Source organism: Brachycentrus maculatus, unplaced genomic scaffold, assembly GCF_059751285.1.
Source record: "Brachycentrus maculatus isolate JH-2025_06_01 unplaced genomic scaffold, ASM5975128v1 h1tg000201l, whole genome shotgun sequence".
NCBI lineage: Eukaryota > Metazoa > Arthropoda > Insecta > Trichoptera > Brachycentridae > Brachycentrus > Brachycentrus maculatus.
The window spans coordinates 197,069-221,332 of record NW_028280952.1 but is presented as its reverse complement, the minus strand read 5'-3'; the positions used below and the strand labels follow the sequence as shown (position 1 = coordinate 221,332).

Sequence of the window (24,264 nt, the reverse complement as noted above, 5' to 3'; positions counted from 1 at the left end):
GCCGGCCAAGAACTTCATACTTCCAGGATTTGAAGCGGCTCATGGACGTCTCCTCCTATTCGCAAGCTCAAGAGGATGGCGACTGACAGAGACAAGTGGCTGACACAACAAGGCGCTGCCTTTAGATGATGATGATGATTTTATTTATAACTTTATTTCTTCCATCGACTCGCATTCCCAAACTTCAGATATACTTTAATATTTTATTCGTTTTAAATACAAGATCATATATGCTGGCCAGTTAGAATACTCTACTTAGGTAGTTCTTCACATAGTTAAATAGTCGATTCTTTTAAATTATATTTGGAAAATTATTGCTACAGATAAAGAATTGGAATCTGAATAATAATCAGGACATTCTTTTCTACCCTGCTTTTGTGCTAATTTGATTTACTTTGGTGTCTGATAAGCCATACTTTGGTATAATGCAGCCCCAATTTGCTGCTATGATTCATTTTATATTGCTTTTACTACTATTCATTATCAATTATGTAAATTCATTTTTCAATATTAAAGTTGATTATTAACTCTCTCCTTCCCAGATTTACTTAAAAAACCATTGGCCTTTTCAGATCTACTTTTGCAAACAGAAAGGGCGCTTGCCCACTACCCATAATTTTACTGTCCGGCAGTCCTGTTTTGAAAAATGAAAGTGACTACGACAGTTTAGCGTGATTGAATTTATGTGCAACGTGTTCACGCACCAATCAAGAGCTCCGATCCGAAGAAAGATGGACAAAAGCACAAGCCAATCATCGTTTTAAAACGCTAACTGACGTGCCGGACAGTAAAATTCCGTGTAATTCCGTGTAGTTGACAAACGCCCAAAGAATGAAAAATAACCTTAACAAAGAGTTTTTAATTCAAATGTTTTATTGCTTTTGATACCTTCATCATTGCTAGCCTAATAACGAAAATTATATCCTTCACGGGTTTATTTTACATATATGTATCTATAAATTATAGTAATAAGGTTGGTTAGTAAGTTTTTATTAGTATGCCCGTAGCTCCATGCTGTTTCCATTGTTGAAACTCCTTTTGTCAAACTAACGCAACTCGTCAACCTATCACAAACCAATACATAATATAAAGTAATTATTACTAATAAATTACCAGCATCGTGCGATCCGGGGACGCCATCTACGTGCGAGTGGGCGACCACGACCTGACTCGCAAGTACGGGTCTCCGGGCGCGCAGACGCTGCGCGTGGCCACCACGTACATCCACCACAACCACAACAGCCAGACGCTGGACAACGACATTGCGCTGCTGCGGCTGCAGGGGCAGGCCGAGCTGCGCGGGGGCGTGTGCCTCGTGTGCCTGCCCGCGCGCGGCGTCGCGCACGCGCCCAGCAAGAGGTGCACCGTCACGGGCTACGGCTACATGGGAGAAGGTAATCACTCCTCGCATATCTGCATCGAGATGCACATATATTTTATTTGATTTTATCCGACGCTGAGATTAATATTCCCCAATATTATCATATAACAATATTTTTCTTTGGGATATTTTTAATATTTTTTTTTCATAATGGCAACTGGCATTTTCTCAAAGGGACAATGTAGCATATAATAATTTTCTTCTTCTCTAGCTTTCTGATCTCCACTGCTGGATATAAGCCTCTTCCGTATCCTTCTGTTTCTTTCGGTTGATTGTGAATTTTTGGGGTCCATCTTGTGGGGTCCTGTCTCGTAATATATCCCGCCCATTGCCACTTGAGTATTGCCACGTGATCCATGATATCCCTGTTTTGGTTCTGTTAGTAATTTCTTCATTTGTAACTCAGGCTCAAACAAGCACGGATCTTTCCATGGATCGCTGAGTACATTTGAGGTGCTCTTCGTTTCTTTTTGTCAGAGCCACAGTCTTTAGTGCATATGTATTCACTGGCAGTATGCAGGATTGATTCGTTTTTGTTTTTAGTCAGGTCGGATATAACAATAGGTTCTTTATAATCAATTTTAAAAATTCGTATCCCAAACAATTTTATATATTCCAGCTGGTCCCATTCCATTGCGAGTTCGTGAGGCTGAGATCCCCATAGTGAGTGACGCAGAGTGCATCAGGAAAGTGAATGCAGTCACCGAGAAGATCTTCATTCTGCCCGCCAGCAGCTTCTGTGCGGGAGGAGAGGCGGGGAATGATGCTTGTCAGGTAATATTATTGCATATAACTTTGTTACGGACAGCTCTTCTATTATTATTTGTATAAATAAAATTTGTTGAAAGAGTTCTGAAGGAACCGGAAATCAAAGGTCATCATGGATTATTGTTTCTTACATGTACACCAATTTTGTTTGTATTCCTCTGATTTGAAGTTGGCTACTACAGTCCATTCGCCTAAATTTAGATTCTCTAATGCAGGGGTGTCAAACTCAAAAGTCACCAAGGGCCGCATAAAGTATTTTGGGTACGCCAGCGGGCCACATAAAAAAACTAAAAAATTTCACTTTCATTCTTACTTTAAGTGAATAATTTATCATCAAAGACAGTCACATGAGGTACAGTAGATCCAACTTAATGATTTTGTAAAAGAATATCATATGCTCCCGTACATTTTTTTTCAGAATTAAAATAAATGAAAAATATAACCGCGAGTATCCACGGGCCGCAAAAAAATACTCGCAGGCCGCGAGTTTGACATGCTTGCTCTAATGGATGGTACTGTCTGTCTTCTATGTAATGTAAAATAACATCCTTCCATCTGCTTGCAAATAGCAGACCAGTTATATCCTACAGCATTGAGGAGATTTTTTCACCCTACTGATAATTTAAAAAAAATAATAATAAATGTGGTTAGAAGCCGAAAATGTAATAAATGACATAAGCAGTGTTACAATACTGAGAGCTCTAAGGCAAATTTTGTATAAAATATTGTATCCATTGCAAAGCATTATATGAGTATTTTTCTCAGTTCAATTTTATAATTTATTTTAAACTGAATGTTCTCAGGGTGATGGAGGAGGCCCCCTGGTGTGCCAGGACGATGGCTTCTACGAGCTGGCCGGACTCGTGTCGTGGGGCTTCGGCTGCGGTCGCGTGGATGTGCCCGGAGTCTACGTTAAGGTCTCCTCATTCATCGGCTGGATCAATCAAATCATCAGCGTCAACAATCTCTAATCTCTCCGAGCAAAACTCGGCATACTCGCATTACCAGACCTGCATATCATAATGGTTAAGGGTCACATTTTAAACTGTTTTAAATTGTCAATTCTCACGTGATTGAAATATGAATGCTTCATAAAACCTGGTTTAAACGATGAACAAAGGTACAATAATCTATCAGTTTTTCCTGAAATGGCGTGCATTTTTGTAGTTGTTGTCAAATCTCATTATGCTCAGCGCTCTGTTACTTAATGAAAAAGGATGGGAATATACAAGTTATAAAAGAAAAATATTATTCTCCATGTGGTCCATGTGAACAGTACAGATGTTTAAGAACAGGGCTGTGTGACTTAGCTGCATTAGAAAACAGCGAGAGATAATTAAAATGAATGTTTTTCCAATGATTGTAAATGCGATTTCCCACAAGTGTACGGTTATTCTAAGTATGTAAGTTGTTTGAAGAAATGAATCGCTGATATTTAAAGAACCGCGTATACTTTTTTGGATACTTAAAAAGTTGAATATCTTTTTGAAACTGATTCTCTACCATTGTCGTTATAAAGAAAAGAGTGTTTTATTATTGAAACTTAATTTAAAAATATAAGCGCGTATTATTATTTAATTACGGTGAAACATTTTAAGGTTTCCAATTTTATTTCATCAAAATCAACAAACCTTATTGATTAGAACATACTAGCAGCGTAATCGCTTCGACTTTATAGATTCAAAGACACTCAAATTATTTTGATATCTTAATCTGTGTTTAGAAGAAAAAACTACATTGATGAAGATGTAATTCATATTTTTAATGACTAGTGCCTCCGAGAAAATAAATACAATGTCGTAAAATTTCCTATCATAATATTTGATATATAATATTGATATATAACCATTCACGATTCATGATTCCATTGAATTTCTTTATTTCTGTGTCAGCTGTTTCACCTTGCGAGTGCATTATCAATGTAAATTACTAAGAATATTGATAAATAAGTCAAATATATTTATAAATATAAAGCAGGCAATAAAATTAGATTCTGATATTACGTAGCGAGTGAATTTATTTAAGATAGCAATATTTTGTCACCGTGTTGGTAGTGGAAAGTGAAAAGGATTGATGTTTTACATAGATATAAAATGAGATATTTTGTTACGAGTCACTTTGTTTTTGTAGATTCTTACATTTTGTGTACTAATAAATAAATATACACCTATTACAGTTCATAAAATGCTATAAAATTTAGGCTTATACTGATAGAGAAGACATTTTTTTTTTCTTTTTTTTTTAAAATATCATTTTGATACATTTTGATCGCAAGTGAAAACAACGAATGAACAATGAAATATATTTTTCAATAAGTAATTTATTATTTTAATAATTTATAACAAAATGCTCTTATAAAACATAAGACATGTAAAAAATATACATACTTAGACAGTTTAATAATTGAAACAGATTTTTTTTATATGGTAAGCAAAGAAAAGAAAAATAATTTGCTGGATTTATCAAATTAATAGATTTTTTTCAAAGTAAGTGTGTTTGTCAGTCTTATTTAATTGTTTTTCCGAAAAAATAAATTTGTAAATAAACCCTAGTTTTATGTAATGTATAAGTGAATTTATTATGTAATTAGGATGTCTATAAATTAAGTTTACGAGAACCGCTGTTCAATGTATGTATTGGATTTCATTTTAAATCATTTAACAATTACATAAACAGTTTTTTACAAAATTTACTCAACACAGTAATGTTAATGATTGTTAATTTCTCATATTTTATTGTTGGCTGCCATAAAATGCAATTTTACAGGAGAAGGATTTAAACATATTTTGTCCTGTGCATTTGTAATGGTTCTCCTGGTCCAAGATAATATTATTGTTGGTTAGAACAAAATATAAAATGAAATAATACAAAATATGTTAATAAAACAACTTAAAATTTTGATTTGTGGTTTCCGATAGTAAATAGGAGCGTTGATATATATCGTCTTCAGTTTTGTAATATGCGTTTTAGTATCAAATTCAAAAGCTAAAACAATTTTTCTTAAAAATGATTTTTTTAATTGTTTTATCATGTTTTGAAATTATGGCATTAAAATGAATTATCTAAAAAAAAAAATATTTGCAATTCAGTCAGCAATACAACCATAAAAATGTATTTTACGAATCAAACACACTTTAATATCATACATAGATGAGGTGCATGTTGTTATTTATAATTGAATAGTTAAGGATTCCAGTGATTTAAGCTGTTATTTATTGTAAATATTAAATTATTTATTTATTCTTCATTATTAGGCTGGTTTTAGAAGTCCTGTAAAACTTACTATAAAAAAATACATTTAATGCAAATCATTTTTTTTAAATGATTTAAAGTTAAAGCAAACGAGAGAATTTCCACAAAAATTCAAATGCATTGTTGAATAAAGTTTTGAAATAAAAATATACTGAAAAGCCAAAATTTGAACAAAGAAATGATATTATTTATATTTGAAGCACGAACTTGGTGCTTTTCCATTTTATAATCAAAATGTAACTTTGTTTTAAAATCACTATAAATTTATAGTGATTTAAAAACAAAGTTACATTTTAATTATAACAAAGAACTGAGGTCTGTTTCTATAAGAGATACCTTTGCTCAATTTAGAATATTTCACATTTCAGTAGAACAAATGAATTGGACAAACCGAGGTATACCCATAATATAAATTCTCGTACAACTTACCCTAGATTCAACTTACGTCATTGTATTTTTTTACGCATTCATCTGCGAATAAAAAATCTCCAATCTCCGACACAAAGAATTAGTTTAAGATAATTTAGCTATATTTTAAATATTACAATAAATAATGAAAGAAAATAAAGTGTATTTTTTCTCCTCCTGTAAAGGAAACTGAGTATCGTGACCATCGATTCTTGCAACCACTATCCTCCATGGGTCCCCAGGATTGTGCAGTTTTTACTAAACAGAATGCAACGGATTGCATTTATAATGATTTTAAGCACATGGCATACAGAGCGATGGTAGTTTACTAGAAAAAAAGGTCCTAGTATAGCTTTTCTTGAAAAACGAAAATCACAGGATAAGAGGTAAATAAAAGAGGCAGCTTTAATAAAATAGATTTATTTTATCAGAATATTGATACAGTTAGAAAATAGTTACATACTCGTAGAATAACCGTCTAGAATTTCAAAAAAGTTTTTTCGTACCGAAAAGTCTATCTATAAAAATATTCTAAACATATTTGCAATAACCATACAAAGCAAAACATATTGTATAATACAAACTATGTACCTACTAGGGTTTCATAAAACTATATCTACCAAAACACGAGTGCATTTCTGATGAACCAAACATTTGTTGATAAACTATTTGGATACGCAGTGGACAGGGCAAGAGGAGACACATATCGTACCCATAAATTTGAGGACATGTGAAAAATAAACATTTTCACGTGTTTCTTTATGAAAAAATATAAGTTTAGAAAAAAATGTTTTGCTAAACAGATTAGTAAATTAAATACTGTTTATTTTAATAAATGGAACGGTTTTAAACAAAGTTATAATTGAAGTGTGAATGGGGAATGTCAATTTGATATATAATTTAGTAATTTTACTTTCCATAACTATATTTTTTTATTAATATCTTAAAATAGATGAAGGAGAGTATCGAGATAGGAATAAGGAAGTCTGGGTATTCACAGTGCTTGGGTGGTTCGAGTGATCACTTTATATAATGCGAGACATTCACCACTTTACCCATAATGGACAAACATATTTTTAAAAGTTGTCATACATAGACTTTCATATTCCAATATCTTCATTATTTATTTTGAGACTGGAGGGGCAAAATCTTTGGTTTTTCAAAATCATAAAAGATTTGGACACACTCAAAATATTGCCAATCGAGATATGCATATTATTTTAGATGAATAAATCACAAATGGGTTGTGAGTTTCGTTTATATTTCACTCATTCATCGATACAAAGGTCAACACATGCACGATTTTAACAAAAGCTTATACGAGTATGAATATGCAACCCCAAGTGTCCTGGCCTAATATTTTCCTCCATTTCCTTTTCCATATAGCGGTAATGTGCTTCGCTATTATCACTTATATCCCAAAATATATAATCCATTTCTTCATCTGAGAATCTGAAGCGTAGGACTTAATAACTTTTGTACGATTAATGATTGTATGCCGAGACCCTTAGATTGGGTGCCCTATGCACCATTTGGGTACAGATAGGGGTCGAGAAACATTATTTCCCATCAATGAGAAATTGCAAATGTCAATCGTTTGAATAACCTCTGTGACAATCGGTGAGGAGCGTTCACGGTAACTTTACTGATTGTGCCATGGGACTTAATTTTAATGATCAATTAACAAATGTTGCATTCACATGTAAAACTATTAGCCCACCATCGGGCGGCGTGTCAGTTGGGAATAAAAACTAATAAGTAATAAGGAATAATAACATTTAAAATTAAAAGAATAATTAAATAAACAAAGGTTATATACAGGGTGATTTTGGGTTTGGTCACTCCGCTTATAAGAGGTGACGGAGGAAGTCATTTGGAATTCGTTAAAACTAAAATTACCACTACGACAAAAGTTACAATTTTCAAGATACAACCTGTTTTTTCTTCTTCTAAATTTTAAATGTAAACTTCACCAGAAGGCTTTTCTGATTTTTATATAAAAGTTTTAAAAAGTTTATATTTTTTAAATTGTAAAAAAATATATATTCATTAAAAATTGTAAATAAATTTACAAGGATCGAAAAACCAGATAAAGAAAACAGATTTTGTTGTTGTCTATTAATTGCTTCAATTTTCAATTTCATTAATTGCTTAATTAATTATTTTGTCAATCAACAAAAAATACACATTTTTCCAAACATCACCGCAAATTAGATTGTGGAAAATGAGTGAAAAAATGATTCCTTTCATTTTAAATTTACTAACTTTTATTGTATTTAATATATTCTTGTACCAATTTTTAATGTTTTCTTATAGAAAATAAGCACACAATCATATAAAATAATAAAAGATAAATATTGTAATATTATCAATATTAACTTCTATATCAATTCCAATACCTTATAAGTAAATATAATGAATTTAAAATATTCAATACTAAATATCAATTTGTATTGAATGCTAATAAATGATTTGTTTCAAGCGCTTCATATGCACTAGTTGAAAATTATACAATTAGGAAGCCTAATTGATCGGAATATTTCCAAAAGTTTGACAATCCTCCCCCATCAAACACCCCGTATATGGCTGTACAGAGGATATTATATAACACATTTTTCTATAAATAATATTATAAAATCACAAGAGATATTAATACACACGCACACCAACAAATGCCAGATTACAAATAAAACGAAAATATACATAAAGTAAACAGCAATCTGTTATGACTCTCAAATGTCCATTTTTCAAATGCAGAAAAATAGTCTCCGAAGTGATATTTTGCCAAACAAATGGAATAACCTATAGATGGGTGTCCTGTCGCTGTGTTATCCGGCATTGCGGGCAGTTTGCCTGCGATCGCAGTAGTGATCAGTTGTTCCTGTTGCCGAGCACTTTCTTCTGCGAAGCGGGTTGCCTGAGCCGAGACTTGAATTCTTTTTTGTCATTAGCGGAACGGTTCAGGTTTTCTTTACTTTGCTGCGGACAAAAGGCACAAAATTATTAGACACCAGTCGCTGCGATTAATTCGAAATTCCGAGACAGTCATTATTGAGTAGCGTTCACTAAGGTTGAATGGTACTGTATATCCAGGTGGTTACATGCGGTGTGGAAATCACAACTCGGGTAGAGAAGGTGGCTTGACGCTATACAGAGGGTACCTACCTATTAAATCTATACCTTACGATCAGAAATAGACACGCTATTACAACATTTAGCATATCCGAATGGTAGATCTACGCCCTTGGTAATATCAAAACTAGGTACAAAATGATTTTGAGCCAAGGTTGGCACTGATGCTTATTTTTAATATTTCGGGAGATTGGCGATTAAATCAATGATGGTCACTATTGAGGAAGTTGGGTTAAAGAAAAATAAACAACCGTGGCAATAGTGAATATTTTTAAACTCCCACAAATGACAGTTAATCCCGCTCTTAATTACAAACACGTGTGGAAAACCTCTATTTAATCTATATATGGACAGATGTCGAGTCTTTCTATAGTCGCAAATTGGCTTGTCTAGCCACGGTTAGCTAGTTGAGGGGTGGTGCTCACCGCGTCCGTGTTCAGGAGGGAGTAGATGTCTCCCTCGGAGGTGCACTTGTGCATGGGGGAGGTGGCGAGGGGGGTGGGGAGGCGGGGGGCAGGCGGCACGGCGAACTGCGCCTCCGCATCGGGCGGCGACGCGGTCCCGCTGTCGCTGCTCTCCCGGGAGCAGTCCATGCGCCCCTTCACGGGAGTCTCTGCCAGATCAATCACCTGTACGCTCTGTGGACCAAACATAACTCGTATAATGCGCAAATTAAGAAAATTACACTTTTAATAATTCTTCTTCTTCCGCTTGGTGTAGGCCTTGTGGCCTGTATAAAGAAAGAGGGATTAGCCTCGTGCGATGTTGATTCCCAGCTGTCAATCCATCTTTGGTGGTCTGCCCGGGAGTGTCTCCTCACATGCATCTCCTCACATGTATCTCCTCACATGCATATACCACTGTCTCCTTCGTTGTCTTCCCCACCTAACAACATCTTGGATCTCGCAATATTTGTCTTATCCTGGTGTTCCTTATTCTATCTTGTAGACTCTCGCCAGATATGATATGTTAATAATATTCATAAATATGTATTGAATTATCATATATTTTTTAATATAAGATGCACATTATTGATTTCATACTGCTTAATTTTTTAAATCACAAAAAACAATCTACCGAAAGACACAATAAATTGTCAGTTTTCATACGAAAGGAGGACATTCCTAATTTAAGACGAAGGTAGGTAAGCGTAATGTAAAGAGTGAGTGAAGTAATGACCTGCGGAGAGCTCACTCCGTTCCTCAAGTTCCGGAATCTGCGAAGTATTCTGTCGTGAGGAGACGTGGCGACCAGATCCCGGGGGTACGAGAATTCCCTTCTCACCGGAGTCTTTCCTGAAATTAGAAACCAAATATATATACAACAAACTCAAATCTCCCGGCACTTCACAGATGCTTTGTTGACATTTTAACGTAAAAGTGTGAATTTAAATTTAAAAGTTAAAACTGCAAAATAACTTGGAAAACTGATCACTAATAAGACTTTTTGAAAATAAACTACTAAGAAAATGTAGAATACAAAAAGGTTAAAAGCAACAGTATACAAAAAGTTCAGGAAAACATATTTTTTTACATTGCTAATTTCATATATGTGTCAACAGTAGGTGCACAGAATTTTTGAAGAAATATACTTAAACATATAGTTATCACCCTTAATGGGATTCATATTAGTTTTTTTAGATATGCCTAAAATACAGATATCTTAATAAATGTCATATTTAATTTTTCATGTTTGCATCGCCTGTTTAGCAACAAATTGCAGGGGTCGCTCACGGATCATATTCCATTATAGGAATTCATACATTTTGGGAAAAAAGTTAAAATACAGTGAAAAAAGCAAAAATTACAGGCATAATTTATTACGAAGAGTTAAATTTGGGCCATGAAATAACAAAAAAAATTAAATGCCAAAAAAAACTTTGTTTAAATAAACATGCCTTTTGTGTAAAACTAAATGATTTTAATTTCCCAACTTAAGTTAGGGATTCAATAAAATATTAGGTATAGAAATTTTTATGTTAAAATTGTTTTTAGAATTTTTCATCATACTTCTCATTTAGAGTAAACAATGCCTCACAAACTCATCATATTATTAGTGAGATGATTAATGATTGTGACAGACCTGTGGGAGAATAGAGCCGGTAGTCTTGGGTGAGGAACTTGGATTCCAGGGCATCGTTAGCACCGAGCCGCTTCTCCATCTCGGTCCTGAACTCCTGCGAGGACAGGTGGAGCTTCGTGACGCCGCTTCGGGTAGCCTCCTGCTGCTGAGGGAGCGAGGATATGGCAGCCTCCATCCCCTCCAGGATCTCCAACGTTTCCGCAGAGCAGCGCCCCAGGAACGTCTAATAATTAACGCTTTATAAGTTTCCCCGCAAAAGATTGATGAAAATGTAATTTTATTACTGATTAAAAAATAAATGACTAAATGTTCCACATTGTAGTTAACATTTTAATAATTATTCTCCTCCAATAGAACTTACAATTTTCCCGTCTTAAAAGTAAAAAATATGCATTTTGAGATAACACGAATACAGTAAAAGGTGTATATACATAATAAGTTTGAAATTGAATGGAATCGGCAAATAAGAAAAACTTAAAAAACCAATCATTTTTATGGTCTGTTCTTAAAAACCGGTAGTTGCGATGGCGGTAATGTGTTGAGCTTAATTCGTATTTTTTGTTTTATTATTTAATCAACAAAAGAAAATAATCGAATCTAAAATTTTATTTTTCAGTTATAAAAAGTTTTGGAATTAGAATTTTTTTTTTTTTAATTATGGGGATATAAAAATTGACAAAATTTTGCTGGACAGCTTCGAACACAGCGGGGCATAGTACACTCCATCATATATAAAATATAGATAAGTGCGCCAACCAACCTCATAGTTCTGACGCTGGTGAGAGAGGACTTCAGACTGTTCCTTCTGTATCTCCGCTTCGACACTGTCCAATTCTTCCAAATTCTTGTTCCAAGCCTCCTCCCAGTAGCAAGACATTTCCGTTACAGATTCCTGCAAGAAGTTCATTTCACATTATCAGCCAATCATCCTGAAAAACCATCAAACGAAAAAGGTCGCCTTTCTATCAATTTTAATTGTGCGACTTCAACCCGCATCCAACTACTGCCGAGTGAAGGTCTCCCTCACTGCCTGGCACTCCTTACGGTTTGGTGCCTTTCTCGACCACTTCTTTTGGCGATGTCGTCTCAATTTCAATTTTAAATACGTTAGGTACAAAGCGACAATAATTTACGTTTCCAGAAAAATGATATTTAATGAATGAGCATAGGTTACAGAAGGTAAGAATCTGGTTTATATGATATTTTTTGGTATGGACTTTCGGTTACAAGATCTAACTTTTAACAGAATCATCGAATACTGGTATGTCGGCACCACTCCGAATGTATTACCCGGATCTGACGTTCCCCGAGTCCGGCGGCCTCGAACCGGGCCGCGTTGTCGGCCGCCTGCCCGCCCACGTCCTGCAGGAAGGCATGTCCCTCCTCCTCGAGTGTGGCGAGCGCGCTGGCCACATCTCGGGCGCCGGAGCGCGCGCGCTGCCCGCCCGCCGCCAGCGCGCCCTCCAGCTGCGCGCCCGCAGCCTCGCGGGAGCTCGCCGCCGCCTCCTCCTCGCCCGAGAGGGCCATCAGCTCCGACTCCAGTTTCACTTGCAGCGCCTCCATGTTGCTGCGGAGCTGCTGCATCTCTTTAGTCAACTCCTGGAAATACCCCCGTAGCAAATTAATTTACCAAAAAAGAAAACAAGATAATTGTTAATTTTTTATTAGCAACTTTTACCTAATTTTTTTTTTTTACAAAAATGTTAATAAAATTAGTATAAAACCACTCTCCGAGATTTTTATGTCTACCGGTTTCGAGACGTATCCGTCTCTTCGTCAGGACAATCACTAACACAGTATGCATACAATACTACTCTTCACCACCATAGCACCATTTACACACTCAAAACTACACAAAATGTCTAACACATGCGATTTTTGGTCGACCCGAAGACCAACATGCTTTCAGAAGAGAATTAATTAATTCTACATTATAACCATTATTTAACGCAATTTGTTTAATCGTATTAATCTCGGTCACAAAGATAGATTTGGATAACGGGACATTCACTAAGCGATGTATCATCGAGTGGAAAGCAGAATGTTTGTGGGAAATTGGATGATTAGAAATATTATTAATGACCGTGTCTGTATAAGTTGGCTTACGAAAAATATTAAAGTCTATAGTGTTATTTAGTACTGTTAAAGTTAAGTCTACGAAATTTAAATATTAATAATATTGAGAATAAAGCAACTTTTTTTCCGCGAGATACCAGAAAAAGAACCAAAGTAGAGAATATCATGGATCGCGTTGCAAAACTCAAATAGCAATGGGCAGGACATATTGCGAGACACGACCCCACAAGATTGACCCCAAGAATTTTATGATGGAGACCTTGGGAGAACAAAAGAGGTGTTGGAAGACCCCGAAAGAGATGGTCCGACAACATACTCGCTGTAGGGGGTAAAAACTGGCTGCAAGCAGCAACCCACTGGAGGAAATGGAAAGTGGAGGTTAGAGGGCTCATGGAGAAGAAGAAGAACCTTTGTTCGGTTCAGGTTGTGTCATATATCCATCGTAATACTATAGATATCGCAAAACGTCCAAAATAGCGTTCGCATATTGATGGCTGACACAAACACAAATGAGCTCACTGTACAAATATGCACGCATAATGTATGCTGTATGGTTTGCAATATTTAATGATTTGAAAATTAACCAAACATTCATTGTAGGAACTTTTAGTACACTAAACGTAGCCATATCCTGGAAATCTCTCATAGCCACCCAGATAATTCAATTAAAATTACGTCAATTTGGTTTTATATATTACATAATACCCAGAGTGTGAAGCGAACACAAGATGTGAAACAAAAAGTGGGTACCTCTTGCTGCGTTTTCCTGGCCAGAGCTAGCCGCGCCGCCTCCTGCTGGGCGGCCTCGCGCTGCGCCCGTGCCAGGGCCGCGGCGCCCTCCAGCTCCGCCGCTGTCTGCTCACACCACTCTGTCTGCACGTGACGCACGTTCATTAGCTTCGCAACAAACATGTCTTTCTGCAACCATTCATAAAAAATGGAAAAATTAATAAAAGTACATTTATGTAGTAGTTCATTACAAGAAAAATTAAGAATGAATTTAGCATAAAGGGTCCCTCACCAGTTTCTTTCTTTTCTTTTTAGAATTAAATTGACAGGCACAGTTTACTAACAAAACTGACATTCCTATAAAATTCAAAGACAAATTCGCAAATAAATATTATTGATTTTTTTCTTTCATTATTATCCTTATGTTAATTACATTATTAAAAATACCTGTAAATTCAATAAATGCAGAAAAACCTCTTTTTTATGTTCAATATTTTAGCTGTCCTAATCACAGCAGCCCAATCTCAGGTGGATTAATTTATATTTCTTTAACTACATATTAAAGTATGCGTCACTTTCCAACACATGACAGTGACACTTGCTATTGCAGTACATGAGTAACAATGACAGATTTGGGTCTCGAGCAGTCCCAGGCCTCTAAAAAGACATTTCAATGTCCGCAATATTAACACATATTTGTCCCTAATTAGTATACTAATTATGGTTGTATACTAATCACAAGTAACTACAAACGCAATTACAATCTGTACAATGTTTTTTGGCATTGTAGTTACTTGTTATTCGTATACTGACTGTCTGGGTATAATTAGTGTCGGGTTTGATGAAAAACCGCCTAAAAAAGAGAAAAAAATAGATTGCTTATAAGCATCTCCTGCTCTTTACCAACAGCATGTAAAAGAGTTTCCCGCAATTACTATTTCAGACAAACATACATATGTATTTAAGAGTTTCCCGCAAATACTTAAAAAAACTTTTTTTGCCATAAATATTTGATTCACTGATGAGGGTCAGAAGTATGCAGATATGTATAACAATGAGGTTGTTGCAGGTGCAGAAGCTAGTTGAGCTTAGACTCAAGATATGATGATTTACCCATTGCTGCACAAAGTGGGTCATCCTGTGTGCGGCGTCGGCGTCACGGCGGGTGTCCTGCTGCAGGCGCTCCAGCTGCTGCGCGAGGCGCTCGAGGTGCTTGCCGCCCGAGGCCCGTGCGGCCCCGGCGAGGCTGCGCGCGCGTCCGGCCGCGCCCGCGCAGCCCGCCGCCAGCCGCGCGCGCGCCGCCGCCTCCTGCTCGCCCGCCTCGTGCTGGGCCGCCGCCACCTCCCGCCGCAGCGCCGTCAGCCGCTCGCTGGCGAGGGCCTCGCGAGCCGCGCGCTCCGAGTGCTGCTCATCTGGGTAGAGGAGGAAGAGATACTTCGGTTATGCATAATTTTATTTAAAACTAATCAATAATTTTTGTCCACCTCCGTAGTGTAATGGTCAGCACGCCCGGCTACCTTTCTGGAGGTCCCGGGTTTGATTCCCAGGGAGGTCAAATAAATATAAGTGATTTTTTCACTCTAATATGTATTCAACATTACCATGGGCTGGTTTTATAGAAGCAGAGGGCTGATCACCTTTCCTTCATGTGTTAACAATCAAGATAACACTGCGTTTATATGATGCAGTGCCCTATGCACCATCGGGTGCAGATGAGGATTCTTAGATATAAAAGCCATGTTTCATGTGATTTTTTTTAACAATCTGAAAAATATTCATTTCTGTCACAAATACTATCAAACTACGCATTTGTGTTGTGTCCCAGATGTGTGTGTGCGTGTATGCTAGCTGCGCCCTACACTCACCGATGAGATTCTGCAGAGCTTGCAGGCACTGGATCTGAGAGTCGGTAACATCGTTCAGGTAGTTCTTCATGAGGGTGCGATGGCCGGCGGACTGCTCTCCGAAGCCTCGAACTCTCTTCAGGTTGCTGTCTTCCAGTACTCTGGGAAATCACAAAACATTGCTTACAATAAATTCACCGACTCGGATATTTATAGAAAACTATAACTTGCGTATGGAACACTTCCAACGTGAACATAATGTACTGAGTAGGTTTGCACACAATTTGCATCGGTTATTTTGAACAGTCAATTGACACTGTTAGGTAAGTCAAAGTTGAGGTTTGATTGGACGAATAAGAAATGCATGAAAGATGCCTTACATAAAAGTATTAAAGTATAAAGTTATTCATTTGCAGTGACGGAAATAAATAATTTGTGAAAAAATCGAGGATAGAATCGCCAAAACACAAACGTTTCTCAGTGTGCATGTGTGCCGTGCTTTACGTACACGCGCAGCTTCATGCTGTTTCCGGTGATCTCATTTTAGTAGCGTACAAGTCATCCTTGGGGGTGGATGTGCCGCTATGTCAACTATGGCGGCTACTTGCGATGAAAGTTTTTCTCATTTTCAGATACTTACCAGAGCTAACATTACAAAATTGTTATATTTCAACTTCAACTACGAACAATAAAAGCGACATTTAAGAATATTCACATTTTTCCCGTTTTTAAATCACATTTTCATACGGTGTACAAAATATATATATCACCGTTGCCATGAAAGTTTTTAGAACCGTAAGGGAAAGGTTAATGAAATAAAGAATGGTCAAATTGAGTTTGATAGTTACCTCTTTTTATCCACGGTGTTGTGGAGATATGTGACGTCCATGGTGCTGGTGTCGGCCACGCCGAGAATGGAGCGCGCTTGCTCCGACAGCTTGACCTCCGTCTCCACCTGCTTCTTCACCAGGTGTTTTTGTTCCTCGCACTCGTTTCGACTTCCGACCAATTCCTAAACAGCCAAGTAATAAACAGTCAAATAATCTCGCCCACATTGTGATTTTTTTCAATTGGTACAAAAATATTTTGCGAAGTAAATCACCATATCACATCTTATATAAAGCTGTAAAATCTAGTAATGTACCTTTATTGCGTTAACGAATTTGCTCCAGTAATGATAATTTAACAATAAAATTAAGAAAAACAAAAACAAAAAAAAATGTCAAGTAAAGTAAAAGTTCATTAATTTGAAAAAAAAAACATTCAAGTCTCGTCATAATAAGTAAAATATGTATTTCAAAATTCTGGTTTCCATTTTATACAAAACTTGTGATATTTTTATATAATATTTTGTCTGATATTCAAAACAAATTTATTAGAAAAAAATCAGAAAAATAATTTCTCTTTTATACATAAAAATATATACAAAAATATAAATTAATTTGACACATAAAATTTGCTTACCTTTTTTAATTGGATTTGGAAACTAACAAAAATAAATGCCAAATATGGAAGGAATTAAATATTTTTTTGTAGCTCCTAGAATTACATTTTAGTGTCTCAGTAATGTCCATAAGTTTTTTCACAATCGCAACTACAGAGTAAAGGAAGGCTTCGGGTAAAGTAGTTACCTTTTTAGTGTCGAGGAGGACTATGTTGGTGTTGGCGAGGGCGGAGTTGGTCCTCTTGAGTTGCTCCTCGCGATGGCGCAGGTTCTCCTCCATCTCTTGGAACAGTCCCTGGATGCGGTCCTTCTCCTCCTTCATGGCGCGGATGTAGAGGATCTGCTCCTGGATCTCCTTGCTCTGCTCCTCCATCTTGCTGGTCATGTCCGAGTACGAGTCTACCGAGATGTACACGCCTGTGGGAGACAAGGTGAATACTTTAATACGCGCAACTATCTCGCCTTGTGTGGAGGAGGAGTAGGGAAGGTGCGTCACCATTCTTCTCCCTGGTGGCGAGCAGGTCCCTCTTGAGGCGGTCGATCTCCTCGCTGTACTCCTTGAGCACGGCGTGCTTGGTGATGCGCTGGTTGACCTCGGGCTTGTTCTGGATGCAGCGCGCCCGGTTGGCGTACTCCAGCGTGGACAGCGTCTCCTCCACGTCGCGGTGCCCGGGCGAGATGGTGGCGATGATGGACGTCTTGGTGCGGCCCCCCAGTGACTCCTGCAGCAGCCGGGTCAACTTGGACTCCCTGCAATGCGGCATTTCATATCATAATCCATGTCCGTATAAACGCCCTCCAGGTAGTATTATACGAAAATGACACTTAATAAATTATTATTATCAACTCGAGCATTAACCGGATAACTGTCAATTCAATTCAATTTATTTATTTATAATTAACATACACATTACAAACTTAATTTTAAGGGGGTAAATTGACGAATATCTAAAATAAGCAAGAACACTATTACTATTGCTAAAGATGTAAAAGAATCCCTCTTCGGAATACTCCTTTAGACACATGGAACAGATCAATATCCAGCGTGGTATTGTTCAGCGGTAGCTCTTCCTACAGGAATAACCATCGGCAGGTTGGTCCTGTATATAGGAATGTGAAACAATCGATGCCGACGCTGTCTTATGTAAATATCTGGAACATATTGACCAATGCTCTGGATAATTTCAGGATTATCCATCATACCGCGCAACAGTGGATAAAAATCCGTAATCAAATACACTTCCTTCTAGTCTCTAAACTGTTGTAGCCAAGCGTACCCTGGTGAAACTCAGTTAGGTAGAATCTCTCATGTAGAGATACCTCAGGTACTGTCTTCATACGGAGAGTGCGCGTACCTATAGGGGATGTGCGGGTGCCTCTCCACGAGCGAGGTGATGACGCGGCCGAGCGTGAGGAGGCTCTGGTTGATGTTGACGCACTCGCGAGCTCGCTCCCGCCGCGCCGGGTTGTCGGAGCCGGCCTTGGAGATGTTCTCGCTGCCCGCCAGGTCCACCAGATTCAGTTTCCCGATCTTCATCAACTCCTCGCCCTCGGAGCTGTTCTCCTTCATGTGGACCACTATGGTGAACACGGTATGCGAACGGCTAAGGAAAATAATCACATTTAAATATCATAAAACAAAGTTACTATATTAAATATTTTTCTTCTATTAGTATACCAGTTTCAAGACATTGTTGTCCATCGTGACATTATACTGATCTATATCCCGACATTAAGAACGCCTACCGAATCACCTCTGCCTAACTTCTTTCGTCCTATTCTCATCCTCAGTTAATGGCGCTTCAGGTACCAGTCCAGAAATCTAGGTGCCATTGGGTGTGAATAAGAGGGGCATTAGTCTATGATTCTGTCCCGTGAGAAGGAGTAGTGTACCTGGATTGTGCGTTCATGAGGGTGGAAGCGATCCTCCTCTTCTCCTGGCCCTTGGCCATGATCTTGTAGACCTCGTTCTTGTTGTAGACGGTGACCTCCTCGAGCCCGTTGACGATGTTGGAGCCCTTGCGCGTGACGTCCTCGTAGATGCGCAGCTTGGAGTTGTCCTCGGTGGAGGAGAGCAGGTCGAACAGCTCCTCGTTGTACAGCTCCAGATAGGACACGCGCACCGTGTACTCCGAGTTGGTGATGCGCAGCTCGTCAAACAGCTGGCTCAGCGAGCGAGGGATTATTCCCGCCATGGGGTCCTGCAAATACAATTCTCAACATAACAAATATACAGGTGCGTATATCTCGCTTACATCTTCCAGGTGCACATTACAAAAAGTTAATTCAATGTACTCAAATTCAATATTGGCTAAGTATAAACTGAACAATCTCAATCACCTCAAGTCTTTACGTCTGTTGTGCAAATTAACACATTATTTAAAACCCGACATTTAAAATCCGTTGCGAGATTTTTTTTTCCACTATTTTCACATTTATTTTTATTAGAAGGTCAGGAAGCAATAATAAAGATATATTGGTAGATACAAATCTGAATAGGACCACATGGGTCTATTCTATAATACATAGTTGTTAACAGAGTTAAAAAATTCAATCCTGTATGTCACTCATCTTTGACCTGACGTTGTGCCATAATTTTTTTAATTTTTTACCATGGGTATCATGCGTGTTTTGATATTTTCAGAACAAAAAAAAACAATATTTTTTCATCTAATATTGAACAGGAATAAAAAAAGATAAATAAATATCAATTAATAGCACTTATAACAAACACTAACTGCCAAAGTGACGTTTCTTGAAAAAACTAAGGCTCAGAGAAAGTACAAGAATTATAGAGTTTATCAAAATTTCCACTTATTGTTGTTGAAATTTCATTAATCATAACAATACAGACAGTTTTATATTGATTTTTAAGTACACAACATATAAAGCGCCAGTAATATCTTAGAAAAATAATGGTTTTAACTGGATGACGGTAGAATACATTATTTTCTGAATCGACTATTTGTTACATTGATAAATTTTAACAGGATTTGTGAATGCGTATACTAGTCTTATTAATACCAGCAGTCACTTTGATAATGTTCACTAGATTTTTCAAACACCCTACTCCTTTGAAGAATTTGGGACCTGTCGATATGAGCACAGTTTACCACTACATAAATGGTGCCTACATTACAGCGAGATGGTAACTCACATTCTGCCACGGGACGTCTCCATCCACGGAGCTCTCCCCCACCATGGTGTGCGTCTTCCCTGTGCCAGTCTGCCCGTAGGCGAACACCGTGCAGTTATATCCGGCCAGCACCTCCTCGATGAGCGGAGACACCACCTCATGGTATACATCAACCTGGAACATCATTAACGATCCACATTCATTGTCATACTCGTGGATAAGTGATACGTTAGATACGAGTCCAAGATCGACCACATTATAACAGACATAAGAGGAACATTGCCCATCTCTGTAGTGCAGTAGACTATAGGTGTCAAACTCAAAAAGCACCAAGGGCCGCATAAAGGTGGAGACTGACCGGAGCATTTCTTCGTAACGTAACACGTCACAATACGAGCATTCAGGCAGTCAGTACACCGAGCCGAGCGCTCCATCCATAGTTTCGGATGCTCGGTGATGCTTGCTGCGAGCGATGTTACGACAAAATGCTCTGGTCAGTCTCCACCTTAAGGTATTTTGGGTACGCCGGCGGACCACATCAAAAAACTTAAAAATCTCTTTTTCATGTTTATCTAACTTTAAGTGAATAATTTATTATCAAAGACAGTCACATGAGGTACAGTAGATTCAACTTAATGATTTTGTAAAAGAATATCATGTTTCCATCCAAAAAAATTATTTCAATGAAGAATTAAAATAATTGAAAAATATAACTGCGGGTATGACATGCTTGCAGTAGACAGCGTCTTTTATTACTGCGCATAAGGTCCTTGATTCGATTCCCAGTGGGTTAAAAATAATTTCATTAATTGATTCGGCAGTTTCTTTGTGGTAAAATTTATTCATTTTTTATTTAACATCCATATGTTTAACATCCATTTTATTTAACACCATTGTTTGATGCGGACTGCATCAAAACACGTGTCACAATAGATTTTTAAGAAATAGTGGTATTTACTAAGTAAAAATTAAATTAAAAATGGGTTAAAAATAATTAAAAGTGATTTATGCTATTATATTTATTTTAAGTTACTCTGGACCTTGTCCGCCTCCGTAGTGTAATGGTCAGCACGGTCGGCTACCGTTCTGGAGGTCCCGGGTTCGATTCCCAAGGGGGGTAAAATAAATATAAGTGATTTATTCACTGTAATATTTATTCAATACTACCATGGACTGGTACCTGAAGCGGAGGCCTGATCACCTTTCGTTCATGTGTAAACGATAAAGATAACACTGCGTTTATATGACACAGTGCCCTATGCATCATTGGGGTGCGGATAAGGGTTTTATATATTATACTCTGGACAGTTCAAACGCTAGATTGATCACCTCGCTTAGTAATTACCGATCAGTTTACATTGTGTCGGTCAATGCAGTACTTTGCACAATGTTGGGTGCAAATAAGGATCAAGAGAACTTTACCTAAACAAAACAAATCTTATTCAAGTAAATTGGAACATTCTTAAAGTTTTTTTAATTCAGTCTTTTTTTAAGCAAATATTTTATTTTTATGTAACCAATATAGCTGTCTCTTTTTTGGAGAGGCACAGCGAAACTAAAATTACAAGTTTGCCATATGAATAAATGTATAGAAATTGATTCAAATTGTTTTTAAAAAATGTAACCATATTTAATAAATAAAAAAAAATATTATCTTTGCTAAACGAGCGGCCAGTTATTAATAATAGAAATCAAGTTGGGATAGAGTGGTTTGCGTTTGCTACAAACCTGTTTGGAGTTGGGTCCGAAGGCCCTGTCGAATGTGAACTTCTTGGAGAGTTTGGTCTCGAGAGGAGACTGCTTCACGATGACCTCCCTGTTCCCGGACACTTCCACCACTCCCATAGACTTGAGTTCCCGCTCCCGGTTATTAATAGGTCTAAAATGTCATTGTAAAAATCTCATTGAACCATCTGTGTACATATTAAATATGCGTGAAGAAGTATCAAAATCTGCCCTGGAATCTTATGTTTAATATTAACACATTGTTTGCGGGAAACGCTTCAAAGTGTCTTTTACATCCTGTTGGTAAAGAGCGGAAGACGCTTATAAGCGTTCTCTTTGCTTACTTTTGGTAGAGGGCGAGAGATGCCAAAAAACAATGTACAGATCGGATGTTTGAAGTTACTTATGATTAGTATACTGAGGGTCGGGCAGCAGACTGACTACAATTAGAGTCGAGGTTGATGTAAAAACCGACCGACAACAATATGTTAAGTAAATAAAGAATAAGAATTTTGTATTTCATGATATGAAACATGAAATTATCCACTTCAAGTCAAAAAATAAGTTACTAATGCCAAAATAAACTTAAAATAATGGTTTGTAGCTTACAAATACTTGTTATTACAATAAAATATTAATGATTCTCAAGAAAATAAATGTTCAAAATAATAAATAAAACATGTTTCAACTGTGCCGAGTGGTGCAATGTTGCAAATGAGATAAATCATATAAAAAAGATCGAATCAATGTAGCAGATGTTTAAAAAAATTACTGTCAAAACACATTTATTCTTGTGTTGACAAAATGCAATCATAGTCTGTATCTCATAAATATAAATACAAATTTGTGAAGGTACCATTTATGTTTTTCTATAAATTCGTAGACGGGATAAATTGAAACGACTGATATATTATGTATATCTGGGTAAAATGTAACCTCATCGAAATAAGATACCCAAAACGGTACATCTAGATAGTGACTCACTGATTAGTAAAAACTGCCTAGAGAAGGGAATTGAATTAAATCTGAATTCATAAAGTTCTTATTTATAAAATGCTAATGCTAACGAATCAATAAAAACTGAATAAACATATTTTGAAGACTTCCATTAGCCGTTATAAGCGAGGTAATAAACACGTAGATATTTTCAAAAATTGGCATATTACCTATGGAAAATATGAGGACAAATACATTTTTGTTAATATGCTTGTAAAATATAACCAATTTACGTATCAAATATCGATTTAGATTCAGAAAATGTCAAATTTAGGAAATTTTTGTAACCCAAACCGGATGACTGATGGCAAATACATATGATAAAATCCTACCTTAACCGTACGAAAACCTGAATGTTTTGGTTTTTCTCCTTCCGACTAACTTTTTCGCCGTTCATCATGATGTTTATATATTTACAATAATTATGAATGTACCAATTTGTCAGATCACAAGTTACAAAACAATGTCGCGAACGTCCGTTATAAAGCAAATTTCAAACATCATCAGCGGTTGAGCTATGGAGCAATCTGATTGGTTTACCGGTAGCCACGTGACTCGATTCGTATGGTAAGAAGAGATCTGTATTTTCATTCTAAAAATAATCATAAACTGGCACCGATATTAACAGTGTTTCTCCTATTCGTCAACAGATGGCTCAATACGTAATATATTCTCGAATATTAAAATTCATTCTTATTCGGAGATTTTATGTGAGTTGGTTGCCCGCGTTTTGGCAGCTTTTTAAACGTCAAAATTAAAATCTCACATGTGCAATCATTGGGCATTTTAAATTTAAATTTTCAAAGCCAAACAGTTGAATGTTTTGGTTTCTAGAAGTCTAAAATTCAACTTTCAAAATACAGAGGAACCTCGGGTTACGAACAATGCGAGTTACGAACAAAACCCGTGGAAAAATGTTTCGGTTTACGTACATATTTTCGGGCTACGGGCTATTTTAGGGGATTTTGGGTTACAAATATTTGGGCATCAAATGACGACAATATATAAAATAAACGTAATAATTAAAATGTTACTTTAAAATCAGTATAAATGATATTTATATTGATTTCAAAACAAAAATATTACATTTTAATTATAAAATGGAAAATCACAAAGTTAGTGCTTCAAATATAAATTATATAAAATAAACACTTCAGAAAATGATGGAAAGGGAGGATGTTTCTTATTACTTGATCCGGGAAATCCAGATATATAATAAAACAAATTGGATAGGTATTGAATACAGTGGAACCTCTCATAACGAGCATAATTCGTTCCAGAATATTATTCG

At 36.7% G+C, this 24,264-nt stretch overlaps 2 protein-coding genes across 2 annotated transcripts in view; one reads left to right on the top strand and one right to left on the bottom strand.

The window, feature by feature from the left end:
* mas (trypsin-like serine protease domain-containing protein masquerade) overlaps positions 1 to 5,959 on the top strand; it is a 28,705-nt gene extending 22,746 nt beyond the window's left edge. The window contains exons 9-11 of the mRNA XM_088263573.1: positions 1,117 to 1,394; positions 2,001 to 2,155; positions 2,953 to 5,959. Of these exons, the coding sequence (XP_088119699.1) occupies positions 1,117 to 1,394; positions 2,001 to 2,155; positions 2,953 to 3,120 (601 nt within the window). The 3' untranslated portion in view covers positions 3,121 to 5,959. The remainder of the gene's footprint in view (positions 1 to 1,116; positions 1,395 to 2,000; positions 2,156 to 2,952) is intronic.
* A 2,645-nt stretch (positions 5,960 to 8,604) lies between these two features.
* Klp61F (Kinesin-like protein at 61F) lies at positions 8,605 to 23,480 on the bottom strand. Its single transcript, XM_088263591.1, has 17 exons — positions 23,306 to 23,480; positions 21,981 to 22,131; positions 20,274 to 20,426; positions 19,010 to 19,317; positions 18,472 to 18,720; positions 17,613 to 17,866; positions 17,304 to 17,533; positions 16,521 to 16,684; positions 15,694 to 15,833; positions 14,942 to 15,240; positions 13,850 to 14,017; positions 12,314 to 12,622; positions 11,784 to 11,915; positions 11,024 to 11,246; positions 10,121 to 10,236; positions 9,367 to 9,579; positions 8,605 to 8,788 (listed from the first exon to the last, which is right to left on the bottom strand). Exons 1-17 carry the CDS (start codon positions 23,371 to 23,373, stop codon positions 8,681 to 8,683), a joined length of 3,285 nt encoding a protein of 1,094 aa, XP_088119717.1. The 5' UTR covers positions 23,374 to 23,480; the 3' UTR covers positions 8,605 to 8,680.
* Positions 23,481 to 24,264: the final 784 nt, after the last annotated feature.

What these genes read in the sequence shown, in the direction of transcription:
- Klp61F (XM_088263591.1), bottom strand. Translation starts at nt 23,373, where the DNA reads ATGATGAACGGCGAAAAAGTTAGTCGGAAGGAGAAAAACCAAAACATT. An exon ending in GAGACGTCCCGTGGCAGAAT is followed by an intron (nt 19,318 to 20,273) that starts GTGAGTTACCAT and finishes TTGTATTTGCAG; the next exon opens with GACCCCATGGCGGGAATAAT. An exon ending in CCAGGAAAACGCAGCAAGAG is followed by an intron (nt 12,623 to 13,849) that starts GTACCCACTTTT and finishes GGGTATTTCCAG; the next exon opens with GAGTTGACTAAAGAGATGCA.